At 39.9% G+C, this 14,658-nt stretch overlaps 1 protein-coding gene across 1 annotated transcript in view; it reads right to left on the reverse strand.

Moving 5' to 3' along the window:
- The window catches only part of LOC118452669 (trafficking protein particle complex subunit 9-like), a gene marked incomplete at both ends in the record, with an annotated part of 164,296 nt that overhangs the window by 77,713 nt on the left and 71,925 nt on the right, over positions 1-14,658 (reverse strand). The window contains one exon of the mRNA XM_035897915.1: positions 7,132-7,274. Coding sequence (XP_035753808.1) covers positions 7,132-7,274 — 143 coding nt within the window. The remainder of the gene's footprint in view (positions 1-7,131; positions 7,275-14,658) is intronic.

Here is a 14,658-nt window from a genome sequence, read left to right on the forward strand (position 1 = left end):
TCTTTCCCTTGTATGACTTGTAAATACAAAATGATCTGGATTTCTAACCCAAAGCTGACACTGCTGAAGAGGCCGTGTTGCAATTAATTGTAGTGAAAAGGTGGGCAACCCTGGCAACTGGAATGAAAAATTATGTCTGATTTCATTAAGATCCAAAGCGGTACCCACCAAACTGAGGATCCCCTAAGAACCCTCAAACATAGCCAAGACTGTTGTTTTTAAGTCTCCGAACACTTTGTTGAAACTGAGTTGGAAAAACTGGATCCTAACATTAAATACAAAACAATGAAAGGTCTTAAGACTAGGGAGCACACTGCAGGCTTTATTATGGGTCTTTTCTGAGGCTGAATATCATGTAGAAGCCTTGGATACTCCTTCACCTTATCACCCTCTACAACTACCTGACAGGAGGCTGTAGCACGGTGGGGGTCGGTCTCTTCTCCCTGGTAATGGGTAATAGGATGAGAGGAAATGGCCTCAATGGGTGATAGGATGAGAGGAAATGGCCTCAAGTTGCGCCAGGGGAGGTTTAGGTTGGACATTAGGAAAAATTTTTTCACAGAAAGGCTTGTTAAGTGTTGGAACGGGCTGCCCAGGGAAGTGGTGGAGTCCCCATCCCTGGAGGTATTTAAAAGCTGGGCAGATGAGGTGCTTAGGGACATGGTTTAGTGGTGGGATGGCAGGGTTAGGTTAACGGTTGGACTTGATGATCTTAAAGGTCTTTTCCAACCTAACTGACTCTATGATTCCATGAACCGACACCTTCTTTACAAAACTATAACATTTCATTAAGTGATATACATTAATGGTACAAAGGAAAATGAACTTGAACCTACAGTTAGGCAAACTGACACTTTGAATTTGACAGTGTCAGACCTGCTGCAGTTCCTTTTTCTTTTTTTCCCCGACTCAATTACAAGAACAGAGTCTAAGCCTCTGCACTTGCCAAAAGAGATCTGCAGATGATGTCTCATCAGCTGTATGGTGGTTTTAAGATGGGAAGAAAGCTCCACTGCCTCAAAAAGTAATAAAAAAAAAATTAAATTATCTTGTTCATCTTCTTGAATTTGTAGAATTTACAAGTATATTCTTACATATTTGGCTTCTGACCTTTGCCGAAAAGTGAAGGCAGCATCCCTGTTGCACTGCAGATTGACTTCATCTTGCCAAATGACAAATTCAGACCATCTCGCCACCTTTGTAATAAGCAAGACCAAGATTTTCCAACCTTTCTAGCTGGCTCTTATTTAAGACACTTTTTACTGATGGCAAGGGACACAAGGAGACCAACAGGCAACTCATAGCATCAGAGCATGCCTTACTTGAATTCTTACCAAATGTGTGGAGCGATGCAGTACTTTTTCTGGCTTTTTTTCACGCTCTCTGCTCTTTGATAAAGGCAATAAGGAAGGAAGGACATTCCGTGCCCACTAAAACTGGCAGCTAATGCCTTTGAGAGAATGAACATGTATATAGGAGAAAATTCAAGACAATCTACCTAGCACAGGTGGACTTTCTTAGAGTTAAAAGTAAGTCAAAATGAAGAGGTGCATCACATAAAACTGTCAACGGAGTGTTTCCCTTACATTGAACTGCCAGCATCAGATCTACACTGGCAGTCTCGGATCAGATCCTTGGATCTCTGCTGGCAGTCTGTCATCTGCTGGTACCTGAACTGTCTTCGGGCCTGGAATCACACCAGTACTTTTGGGGCTGAGACATGACAAGGAATCAACTAACATGGTATGCTCAATTACAGGAGACAATGAATACAATTTTACTACATAGATTTATCTGCATTTTATGGTAAATAAACAGTGAAGCAAGTAAAATCCTGAAGCCCTTTAAGGCTTCAGTGATCTGCAGGTCAGTGAGCTGTAGGTCAAGCTGGGAAAACTTCCAACCTTAACTCATTATCTCTTATACCCTGTATCTGGGCTGCTTTAAACACCTACATTCTTGATTATTCATCATGGGACAATCATCTCTGGGCAAACACAAACAAGCAGAATCAAGGATTACAGGTAACATGATCAGAGATGAACAATTTCCCAGCCCAAGACTGTTCTGCCAGTTTTTTCGGATGCAGGCAGCTGAGTGAGCACAGGTTGATATACCCAGTGAAAAACCTCGGAGCAGATTACGCCTGTTTACTGACAGAACATCATCTCTTCTGACAGGAGAGCTGCTATCTGAATCAGAATTAGGCAACAGATTAAGCACTGCAGCATGTTAAGGGCTGCATCAAGCTACCACGGATGCCTCTACAGACCAGCACAGATAAAGGTTAAAAGGATCTCTTGTCAGGATTAAACACATCTTATGTTATACTGAAGATGCAGTTAATGAAACTTCTCCCTATAAAGAAACCTGTGTATGAGTGGAAGACATAATTTTTGGCTAGATACTTAGAAAAAACAAAAACCAAACCAAAATCCCCAGCTGTTTCAGTGATATTTCCCATGCATATCTGCTCAAGCAGCTAAATAAAAGAAATACCAATTAAGTTTCGAAGACTTTCACATAAACCATAATCTTCATGCTACAACTTGGGGGAGGAGGGAGTGATTTCATTAACATTTTTCTTCTTTTTTTCCAGTAAAGGCCTAAAGGAAGAATCAATGTTCAAAGTTTTTTATTTTGCTTTGACTTTTTAAGCCCACCAGCTAGTAAGCTAATGTTTCTTACTTTTGTTGAGGTAAAATGTAAAATAAAACCAACAAAAATATAAAAGAAAGGGGAAAAATTGAATCCAGAAAATGAAAGCAATGATAACTTTCATTCTGAAATGACAGCTGAGAAGGTGAATTACAAAGTTTCTCATAATGACTAAACAAAAATAGCTCAGCGCCTCGGAGAGAATTTAAGCAATGAAATCTCAGCTGTAAATCAAAAAGAAATCAGATTCAAGATTTTAACAGAGCAAGTAAAAGTACAAAATTTGACTTATCATTTGCTGTCACGGAGTCTCAGATATTGGCAGAGATGATCAACAGTCAAAAAACAAGCTTTGTTTCATTTAATTATAAATATTTATCCTTAGCAGATTGGAAGCTGACATATTTCTGCTGGTTTTCACTCTCAAACATAATATCCTATGGCACATGACTTCTGGTTGAGAATCAACACGGGGAAGCAGAGGAGGAAAGGACTAGTGTTACTGATCACTAAAGCTAATAGTATAGAACAAACAGCAAGAGATAAGAAGCACTTAAAAGCAAAATGCAATCACGAGTTAGCAGACAATCTATACCTAATGTAACAAAAAAAAAAAAAAATGTTTGAATAGCCTTTTGACAGGTCTTGCAATAAAACATTTCTGAAAGAAATTTAAATATTATGGTATTTTCCCCCAGCTCAGTAAAGCTTTCTGGCACCCTGATTAAAAGCAGTCACATCTTTAGCTACAATTCCAATCAGCAAATCACTTCAAATGAAGTTTCCACTGCCTTAAATGCCGATTGGTATGATGAACAGGCAAAGAATGAAGCGAACGCATCCAATATGAGCTGAAGCGCTTGGCTGAAATGGAGCCGCTATATATAGCGCCCGCTGCTATAAGACTTGTGAAACTGTACACAGCTGAACAACACAGAAGCTCCACCTTTGAATTAGCAACTCAATCTATTTTTAAAGATTTCAGGATTACTTTGCTCACATAGTGAATTCCTGAGAATAGATGGTCAAGGCAGGGGTAGGATAACCTTGTCTTACACAGCTGGGGAATCCAAGCACCAAAAGGCAGCTTTCCCACGAGAGAGGTTCAAATGAAAGCCTCGCGTTGTATTTGAAGCTTTTACATGAGGTTCACAGCTTCACACCCCAGCTACTCTGTGACTATAGGAAAGTAATTGCAATGAACCAAAAAGCAGTCGTGCTGCCCATTTAGATGTATACATAGACCGAGTACAAAGGACGGTCTTGACACTGAATGAAGAGGACTACACATACATATAATAAATGCAAACTGAGTATTTTAACCCGTATAATGAATCTTCTTGAAAACTATTAAAAATAGATGCTGTGGCATTTCCAGGTTGATAAAGAGACATCATTTATTAAACCTTGAAAACCTTACAAAGGCCTAAGAATGTGCCACTGCAGGGATGAAACTCTGAACATCATTAATAAGGTGCCTGGGATTTTGCAAGCAGCTGTTCCGGATACTGCGTTCTGACTCCCCGGCTAGTATTAGATGTACTTGACTACAGCGGTTCCTAAAGGAATAAAATGATGACTATTATGCTATACTTCCAAGCAGCAAAGTGCTTGACAAACCTGCTTACCAATAAAGCCATACAGTTTTAGGACACGATCTACTAAATAAAAAAAAATCAGTTTGAGACAATCTTGTGTGTCTCATTTTTAAACATCTTTTACAAAAAATATTTCAGTGTTTCATTATCTTTGCTTAACCTAAAATTCCCTTGCTATACAAAGTTAAATCCAGTTGGCAGCCGGTCACAAACAGTGTTCCCCAGGGCTCAGTTTTGGGGCCAGTTCTGTTTAATATCTTTATTGATGATCTGGATGAGGGGATTGAGTGCACCCTCAGTCAGTTTGTAGATGACACCAAATTGGGCCAGAGTGTTGATCTGCTTGAGGGTAGGATGGCTCTGCAGAAGGACCTGGACAGGCTGGATCGATGGGCTGAGACCAACTGTATGAGGTTCAACAAGGCCAAGTGCTGCGTCCTGCACTTGGGTCACAACAACCCCACACAACGCTACAGGCTTGGGGAAGAGTGGCTGGAAAGCTGCCCGGCAGAAAAGGACCTCGGGGTGTTGGTCGACAGCTGGCTGAATATGAGCCAGCAGTGTGCCCAGGTGGCCAAGAAGGGCAACGGCATCCTGGCTTGTATGAGGAAGGCTGGAGCATGTCCAGAGAAGGGCGGCGAAGCTGGTGAGGGGTCTGGAGCCCAAGGCTAATGGGGAACGGCTGAGGGAACTGGGGTTGTTAAATCTGGAGAAAAGGAGGCTGAGGGGAGACCTTATCACTCCCTACAACTGCCTGAAAGGAGGCTGTAGTGAGGTGGGTGTTGGTCTCTTCTCCCTAGTAACAAGTGATAGGACAAGAAGTAACAAGTGATAGCCCCTGGTCTACGTGAACCTGCTTTAGCAGGGGAGTTGGACTAGATGATCCCTGGAGGTGCCTTCCAACCCCTGCCATTCTGTGATTGTGTGTGGTTCTGTGATTCTATGACAAGAGAAAATGGCCTCAAGTTGTGCCAGGGCAGGTTTAGATTGGACATTAGGAAAGAATTTTTCACTGAAAGGGTTGTCAAGCATTGGAACGGGATGCCCACGGAAGTGGTTGAGTCCCCATCCTGGGGGCATTTAGAAGATGTCTTAGGGACATGGGTTAGTGGTGGACTTGGCAGTGTTAGGTTAATGGTTGGACTTGACGATCTTAAAGGTCTTTTCCAACCTAAATGATTCCATGATTCTATATGTGAAGGTCATTATTTACTGTATTACCTGTTGTGAAAAACAGATCCTCTTGGCAGTGCCATTTATTGTAATTAAAAGCTTGTTTAAGTCCTTGGTCAGTCCTCTCTTTGGCTTCAGCAAGACGAAGAGTTTCTTTAAACTTACACTTTAGCATAAGTCACATTTTACCACTCTTCTTGCTCTAGACTTTCTCCAACATGTCCACCTTTCTTCATGTTTCTCCAAGTTCAAGCCCGCAACCCGATATGTTAACTCTTCTTGAGGCTTTACTTTTTTTTTCACAGGAACACATCATGTTTTGCAAGCTCTGTTGCTGTCCATTCATCCTTGACATTTTTGCAATGATACGATACTGGTGACTCATTTCTTTCCCTTGAAAATGAAATACGCTCCCAGTATCTCCTAGACTTATATTCCCTTCTCTTTGGGTTTTATTTCTGAAGTCTGTCATGAAAAAGGTCCTAGGACCAGTAGGAAACTCTTGGATCAAATGAAGTTTACTCTTAACTATTAGTAGCAGTAGTATTACATAATTGTACTGAAGTAATTTCAGACTTTAAACCAAACGAAATGCTTGCTCCCACTATGCACATTGGCTTTCTTTTCAGTAATCCTGCTACTTTGGTAATTGGTAGCTGTACAAGGCGATTTTTAACAAAGGCATATTCCTGTCCAATTTGTAACAATTTTTTCTTGCACTAACGTCATCCTTCATCCAAAAGACTATTTCCTCCTCCTTGGTACTTATACCGCAGAAATACTTATGCACTGAAACAAAGTCCATTCTCAATCTTCTTTCTTCCCAACAAACGCAAGCTCGTTTATTCATCTTTTGAATGACAGCGATTCAAAGGCCACCTCTGGAATTACCAGAGTTTGAATACATCCCAAATATTTAATGACTGTGAAGTATTTAACTACTAGCATAAGGTGAACTTACATTAAGAAAAAATTGATGATTAAGGATCGGTAAAATTATTAACTTACAGAATTCGTTTTTGCAAAAGCTGCTTTGCTTAAGCAGTATGTAAAGCAATATAAAATGAATAAAAACCATACAGCACAGGAACTGTGTATTCAGCAGCAAATGAGAATTTTATCATAACAATTAATTATTAAAATTGATCATACTCAGTTGCTGATGAATTTTAGGCAATCAGATTTTAGTAATTATGACATTTGACTGCCATCACTTGTTGCCATGATTTTTAAAACAATGATGAAACTATGCTGTGGCTTACAGGAGAAAGCAAGCACTAAAGGAGAGAACGGTTACAATTTATCCCTCACATTCAAAGACAATCATTTACACATGCATTTTTGGTAAGAGTCTGTCAGACAAACATAAAACACACACACACCACACCACACCAGCGAAGAGATATAGAAAGAAGTCATCAAATTTTACAATAAAGAAAGAGATATCCTGTCCCTGGTAAAATAAACCATCATGAAAAAATGTTTGAACCTCAGAAATTATCCAATGCACATGGATTGCTTTAATCATAGTCTACAGTTAAAGGAGGCTAAATTCCTAAATGAGGAATTTTGAAAATTTGTTCTCATAATTCTTTACCTACATGTTGCTGATGATATTGAAAGTTTCCAGCATGGTCTTTAAGTCATAGCCAATATAATAGAGAAAATGAGTCAAATATACAAAGTTCAAAACAATGCTTACCTTGTTGCTGGAAGGGTGCTCACACGGGTAAAGAAAACGGATGGCTCTACTTCTACATGAAGGCCCAGCGAAAGGTTCCTGTAGTATCCTTCAACATGTCCTGGTCCACCGGAGTACTTAAAATTCAAAATGGCTTCCAGTGTCTAAAGAAATAAAAGTTACTTATGAGCTATGTTTCATTACTGTGCATTTCACAAGTTTAATTAAATTAGACCATAGAAGTGATTTACCACCAAAGTTCCTATGCCCTCAAGAATTTGCCTTCCTAACCCATCCATTCTATTACCTCAAGAAAAAAGGCAATCTAACAAGTAACTGCATCTTATGTAAACGGTTGCTCTTTTTCCTAATCCTTTCAAAAACTAAGGAGTACAGAACAAAGTCAGCTGGACTTCCCTTTATATAATTCCTCTCCATACCACATTTAACATAGAAAAAATGAAGAGCTTATTTTTGCTTAGAAGGGTTTATTAAATTATATACTCTTTCATACTCTTGAAAAATATTCACCACTTCATTACCTTCATAATCAAATGGAAAAGCTTTAAAGATTTTGAGCGTGGACAGACAAAGATTACACAAAACCAAAAGCATCAGGTCTCTGTAAACATATGCTCATCTCCATTGATGAACAGATTAAAACAACACTGTTGACCAGATCTATCGCATGAACCTTGTCTTCCTTTGATGTTCATTTTTTAGAACATGATTAGCTTGCAAATACTAAAAATGAAGATGATTCTTTAGCATTAGTCTTATGCACTCATTACTCTCAGTAGTACTGACACTTTGTGATGAAATTTTGGGCTCCACGTCTTTTTCCTTAATGAATAGCATGTGGGAAGCTTCCCAGCATACCAGTTCCAATGTCATCATTAGTGTTCAAGCTCAGAACAAACCTTTGAGTCATCCAGAGACTATAAACCACCTATTCTTTCATTAAATTCCTGAAATATAATTTGCTGGAAGGAAGGTAAGAATTTGGGAAACGTCACTGGCTTCTTTCTCAGCACTTATTCTGGCCCCTAGTCACCTGCTATTGCCAAGTCTCAGAGCAAGGACAGAGGAAGAGACAGACCTCTACTCTATGGTGATACGGTGAAGCCTATGTCTAGAAGGACAGCTGTTTCTTAAAAAGGTTTAGAAAAAATGACTATTTCCTCTTGGATTAGCTTTTAGCTTATTCTTTATTAAAAACAAAACAAAACAAAACAAAACACACAAAAACAAACAAACAAAAAAAAAGCCCCAAACCTCCAAGTCAACAACTTATCCAGGAAACAAATTATATTTATCAGACGTCATCAATCCTCAGACTGTGAAAAGTAATCTCCCTTTCAACTGAAGATTTATAAAAGATTTTATGAAGTCTGTTAAATTTTTTCATAAGCTCTAAGGAACAATCTAAGGATTTTCTAATTTACAAAAAAAATTTGTTTGACATCTTTCTCTTTCTAAGTTTGGCTGAAGGAACAGAAACATGGATACAATCAATTTCTTAAAATAACCACAATCCAATGATTTAAATACCAAAATCAAAGAGTTTAATGTTTTGCTGCATGCACACATTTAAATGTTTTGCCTATTTCCAGCTTGCTTTTAAGTGGGCTAACTCCAATTCCTAATATAGTTCCATTAAAATTCATGAGAGTCACCTTATAATACAAATAAAAACCTTCACCGGGCACTCTGCACATACCCGTCCACTCTGTGTCAATTCCTAATTTGTAGTTAATTAACTCAAGTTTATGTTATTTCAGGAAAGCTAATCAATATGAAATCCAAAAATAAAAAAGCGCCAACCCATTCAAAACGTACTTCATTCTAATTCACCAGCTGGACCATTTAATAAAAATCAGAGCTAAATGCCACCAGTACAGGGATGTGACAGTGCTTATACATCGTAATGTGAGAACGGACTTCAATTTCAATTAGGTGACCTGTGAAAACCCTGGCTATGGGTGTTCTGTGTTATTGCTGTAACACTCATTATTCTGCTTGGGAAAGCTACTGTGCTGTGGATCCATGGCTTATTCTACATGGCGCAGGGCTGCTTTATTAAGCCCAGTCCCATATAATTACAGGTAAACACGTAATAAATGTTAGTTCGAATGGTCATGGAGCATTATCATTCCAGATGCAAACCCCTTCCTAACAGCCAATTCCAAATGAAAAACGTCCAGAAAAAGGCTAAAAACTACAACCATTACACCCCGTGGGTGAGCAGGAGAGTTTAAGGGCATCATCACAATCTTGGTCCCTGTTGTAGTGAGGAATTTGTCAAAGAAAACTTGGTTTTGACCCTGCGTGTGTCCCACACCCCGTGCTAGAGAACAGGAAAAAGAAAACCTAACGGTTTTTTATTAATCTAGACAACAGGAGGACATCTGTTCTCACTCAAGATGTAAGATCTAAGTGGGGACATTTAATACTGGGGACATAAGAGACTTTGAATATCTCTGAGAACCACAGAACACCCGAACTTGTATTCTTTCTCTGGCCATGATAATTTGCAGGCTTCCTAGGAACGTACACACACATGCACAAAGATAAAACATCAGGCAGACTTTACATCCCGAGGGGAGACGTATGCGTAGGGGGGAGCCTGACTGAAGGAAGTAATTTTTTTTGGGAGCCTTCAGGTGATCAGAGAAAGTTTTATTGCTTAGGATTCATAAAATATGAACAGGATGTAAAAAAACCCCCAGTTCAACCTCCTTTAAACCCCTCTACACACACGTTCCTTGGAAACAACTCCACATACAATATGAAAGATTGATTTTCTATCTTTAGGATAGAAAAAAAAAAAAATCCTACACTTTCATAAACTTACAAAGCTCCAATTTAAAACAATTTACCACTCTCTCCCACAGTACCTGCAAAGAACAGTCCAAATGCTACAGCCCCGGATTTAAATAATGTTGTACACTTATTCCAGTGGCCTTGTCAAACCTACACAAATAACAGACTGAGCTGCAGATTCTATTCATCTTGACAAATACCAACAGAATTTATTAGATTTCTCCAAACTGCATCACTGCAGACCAAAAAGAAACGGCAGGTTGTCACTACGAACATAATTTTGCCTGCGGATGATCCATAAAAAAGAAAAGGAAGGAAGGATGGAGTACACCGGCCTCTCAGGGCGGGCTGCCAGGAAAAGAAGCTGATTGTTAACCAGACAGATCTGGAATCCAGAATATCTATGGACTGGGGGGGATATTCTTGTTTTTAAGCAGAGTTGCATTCTGGAAATTCAGTAGTAAAAATAGGGATAAATTGTTTAACCTGTATGATGACTCTGGCTTGATAGATTTTTTACAACTTCATTGGTCCTTCGTTCTCTTGATGAAGAAAAGGAAACTGAAGTGTTTCTGAGGGTAAGTCCCAGATGACACGACTCAGCCAACAGCACCAGTGGGATGCCAGGGTTAGGTTAACGGTTGGACTTGATGATCTTTAAGGTCTTTTCCAACCTAAACGATTCTATGATTCTATGATTAATAGCACCTACTACACTGACAAGAAATGTTTTATCAAAACTAACCATTTTGTTTTCTCTCATACATTTTCTTCTCAAACATATTTTCTACACAGAGCAGGAACCAGGGGTTTTTAAAATCATTCTCCCCAGTCTGCTCATGGAAATGGGGGGTTGGACTGGATGACCTCTAGGGGTCCCTTCCAACCCAAAACATTCTATGATTCTGTGAAATCCTTCCCATGTTCACTTTCAGAAGAGAATTAAAAGCAAAATTAGACAAGAACTTCTTTTTGACTAACACTGTGCCACTAATGAAAAGCCAAACATTTGCTGTTAAAGTTTCCTAACTAAATGACTGCAGTGAGTACTCTTCCGCATTCCCTCAACAGTGACTTGGTCTGGACAGTACCTTTTACATACATCTGAATTGCCAACTCAAGCAATCAGAACTCAGATCAATTATTTTGACTGAACTACTACTATAGTACTTCCCACCCAGAAGTAGAGAGTAAAATCTAAAGAGTATTTGCATATAATTCTACAGAATATTGCTACTCAGGCAGAAGCCAGAACATTAGCCAGACTGTTCTCAGCGGTGCCCAGCGCCAGGACAATGGGCACAAACTGAAGCATAAGAGGTTCCAGTTGAATGTGAGGAAAAACTTCTTTACCTTGAGGGTGACAGAGCCCTGAAACAGGCTGCCCAGGGGGGTTGTGGAGTCTCCTTCTCTGAAGATATTCAAAGCCCGCCTGGACGAAGTCCTTTGTAACATGCTCTAGGTGAACCTGCCTTAGCAAGGGGGTTGGACTGGATGATCTCCCGAAGTCCCTTCCAACCTTTGCCATTCTGTGATAACCGATTGAGAACAGATCTCCCCAAAACAGCTAACGACACAAGAAACATAAATGAGCTGGGGGAGAGCAGCCATGAAGAGGATTTCTTCTACTGAGAAGTTAAATATTGTGCTCAATCCTTTCCGTATGCTTGTTCTCTAGCAAGGGGGTTGCCTGACTACCAGAGTCAAGAAGCTTTACCCCCAAAAAAAGTGTTCAAAGTTGTGTGTAGCAAGGTACACTAATTTAGTCAAAAAATTGGCTAAGACCAGGAGTATGTTAAGGTAACTATAACTTAAGGATATAAGAATCCACCTGCAGAGATGTGATCATTAAATGCTGTAGGTAAAGGAAAATAAACATTCCATAGAAGAACACAAAACATTAGCTTAATTTAGTATTAGCAACTCTCATAATTAGACTGTTTTTTTTAAGAAAAAATCCTTCAAGATATGCAAAACATTAAAAGAGCTATTTTCTTTTAAAACCAGGAATAATTACTGAACAGCAACATTAGATCTAATCAACAAACAAACTGCCAACTATGAGAACGATACACACAGAAGGTGAATTAATAGTCAGGAAACTCAAATTTATAGTGATATATTATTAATGAGTAAACAATTTTCATATTGACTGATAGACAGTTTACGTATCTCCTCACTGCTGAAAAATACTTTTACGCATCAAAATTTTTGGGTTTGGAATTTTACAACAGTTCAGGTCAGAAGCTCCTGGGTGTAATCCTTATATCATCTATTTTGCCTCGTAGATTTGTGTCTTTATTCTTTGTTTCTTTATCCGTAAGCAATTTTACTAGCAATAGCAATAACTCTGATTTTATCCCTATGCATACCTTGCTCCTGAAAGAGCCAGAAGATTGTTTTATATTATTTCCTCTTACAGTACCACACACCACGCATACTGCACTTTGTGTTTCAGATAGCAAAACCAAGACTTTATCCTCATTTTTTTTTTTTTTCCATACTGGAACACTAATTTCTGAAATACTTATTGTCAGTGTTTTCCATAACTAAATTAACAACTCATACGTTGTAAGAAAGGCTCACATCCACTACATTTTCTTAAATTCCCTTAGTACAGTAAAAATGACACTAAGTAGAGCTCAACATTTAAGACAAGATGAAATGCCAGTACTTAGCTACAGGCAGTTTGCTCCCGAGACTCTGCAGATACTGACTGCAATAACTGTGAAGAAGTACCAGAACCTACCATTGCAGGCTCCCCATTAAGATACAGAAGACCAGACAATAAAATACATAAATTCAGAGTATCACCTTTCCATTTTTGTTTCTGAACTGCTCATAGAAAACAAATCGTACTAATGGGTATACTTTCTCATGGGACTAGGGCTCAAAATTGGAAAAAGAACTTATTCCGGGTATGTAATCTTCAAACCTTTTTGTTTAAAAAAAAAAGAAGAAAAAACAGATTACTTGCCCAATAGTAAAGTTTCTTCCCAAATCCCATCATGTTCCTATCTCCTGCTTCTCACGCCATTTAGCATTAGCAGAACATGCTCCATGCATTCATCAGCACTTAACCATGCTTTCCGACTTCTAGTCCCTTGTCTCATTGGATGCCTTTTGTTTTCAGGTTTTTTTGTTTTTTTTTTCTTATAACAGACTATAAACCCCATTTTTGTTAAATTCTCTGTCTGCCTCCCTCCTTCTTTCCTCTCCTCCCCTGACTATTCCACTCCCATATTCGACTCTGATGGGCAATCAGTGATATTCATCAGTAATAAAGAGAAATAAAAATGTACTCATTCATCAGGTCCATCTTGCAAAAGGCATCAGAGAAACTCTCCCTGCAAAATTAATTTCTCAGATTCTCCTTTCAGGTATCATGCTTAAATTCTTATAAGAGCTTTGAAGATTGCGTAAATAAACCAGGGATCAAGAATTTCAGGTGCCTAACTGTAACTAATTAAATTATCTGGCAGTTAAAAAGAGAAAACAAGTTTCTCAAATTAGCCACACTCTTCAACAGCAGCAGGTAACCCTGGCAATAAATACACTAGTAACAGCAAAGAGATGGCCAGCCAAAAGCGTGCTGAGAGTGCCAACGCTGCTGACAGAGACAGCATTCCACAGCCTTGGCTCCGTGGCTGCAGCAATGCAGTGCTGGTGGCATCTCCTGGCCTCTGCCCTTCCATAGCTTCCTTGCTCCTTCTGGACCGTGAGGCTGAGCCCTCCCCAGGGCTGTCGTACTCACACAGCCCCACAGGCCTCGGTGATCCTGCAGGCTGCAGATCTTGGCTCCAAACAGTGCATTTGAGATAGCCAGCATGGCTTCACCATGGGCAAGTCCTGCCTGACGAACCCAGTGGCCTTCTATGATGGTGTGACAACAGTGGACAAGGGAAAACCAACAGACATCATCTATCTGGACTTCTGCAAAGCCTTTGACACAGTCCCTCACAACACCCTTCTCTCTAAATTGGGAGAGAGATGGATTTGATGGGTGAACCGTTCAGTGGACAAGGAATTGGTTGGATGGTTGTATCCAGAGCACAGTGGTCAACGGCTCGAAGTCCAGATGGAGACCAGTGACAAATGGTGTCCCTCAGGGGTCCGTACTGGGACCGATGCTGTTTAATATATGACTTAGTGAGATTGAGTGTACCCTCAGCAAGTTTGCAGATGACACCAAGAAGAGTGGTGTGGTTGATATGCCAGAAGGACGGGATGTCATCCAAAGAGACCTGGAGAAGCTGGAGAGGTGGGCCTGTGTGAACCTCATGAGGTTCCATAAGGCCAAGCGCATGGTCCTGCACCTGGCCCGGGGTAACCCCCGGTATCAATACAGGCTGGGGGGAGAAGTCCCTGCTCACTGCAGGGTGGTTGGACTAGATGACCTCTAGGGGTCCCTTCCAACCCAAAACATTCCATGATTCTATGATTCAAGCCCCCTTTTGCTCATTGCTGCCTCAGACCAGTCCTACTTGCTCACCTTCATCCATGCTGAGAAGCCGCGGGGTTTATCCCCATTGGCACAGCATACAGTCATCACAGAGTGGAGTAGAGGGGTTTTGCCCTAGTCAGACTGAATTTTTTATCCTTCTTTCTCTGTGTGGCTCCATACCTCAATTTCCCATCTTTACTATCAAAATTATCTCGCCTAAGCATTACTGGACCAAACCCAAAAAGGTCCAGTCTTGGAGACTGCAAGCTTTCAAATCAAAG

Source organism: Egretta garzetta, unplaced genomic scaffold (assembly GCF_000687185.1).
Source record: "Egretta garzetta isolate BGI_Z169 unplaced genomic scaffold, ASM68718v1 scaffold827, whole genome shotgun sequence".
Lineage (NCBI taxonomy): Eukaryota > Metazoa > Chordata > Aves > Pelecaniformes > Ardeidae > Egretta > Egretta garzetta.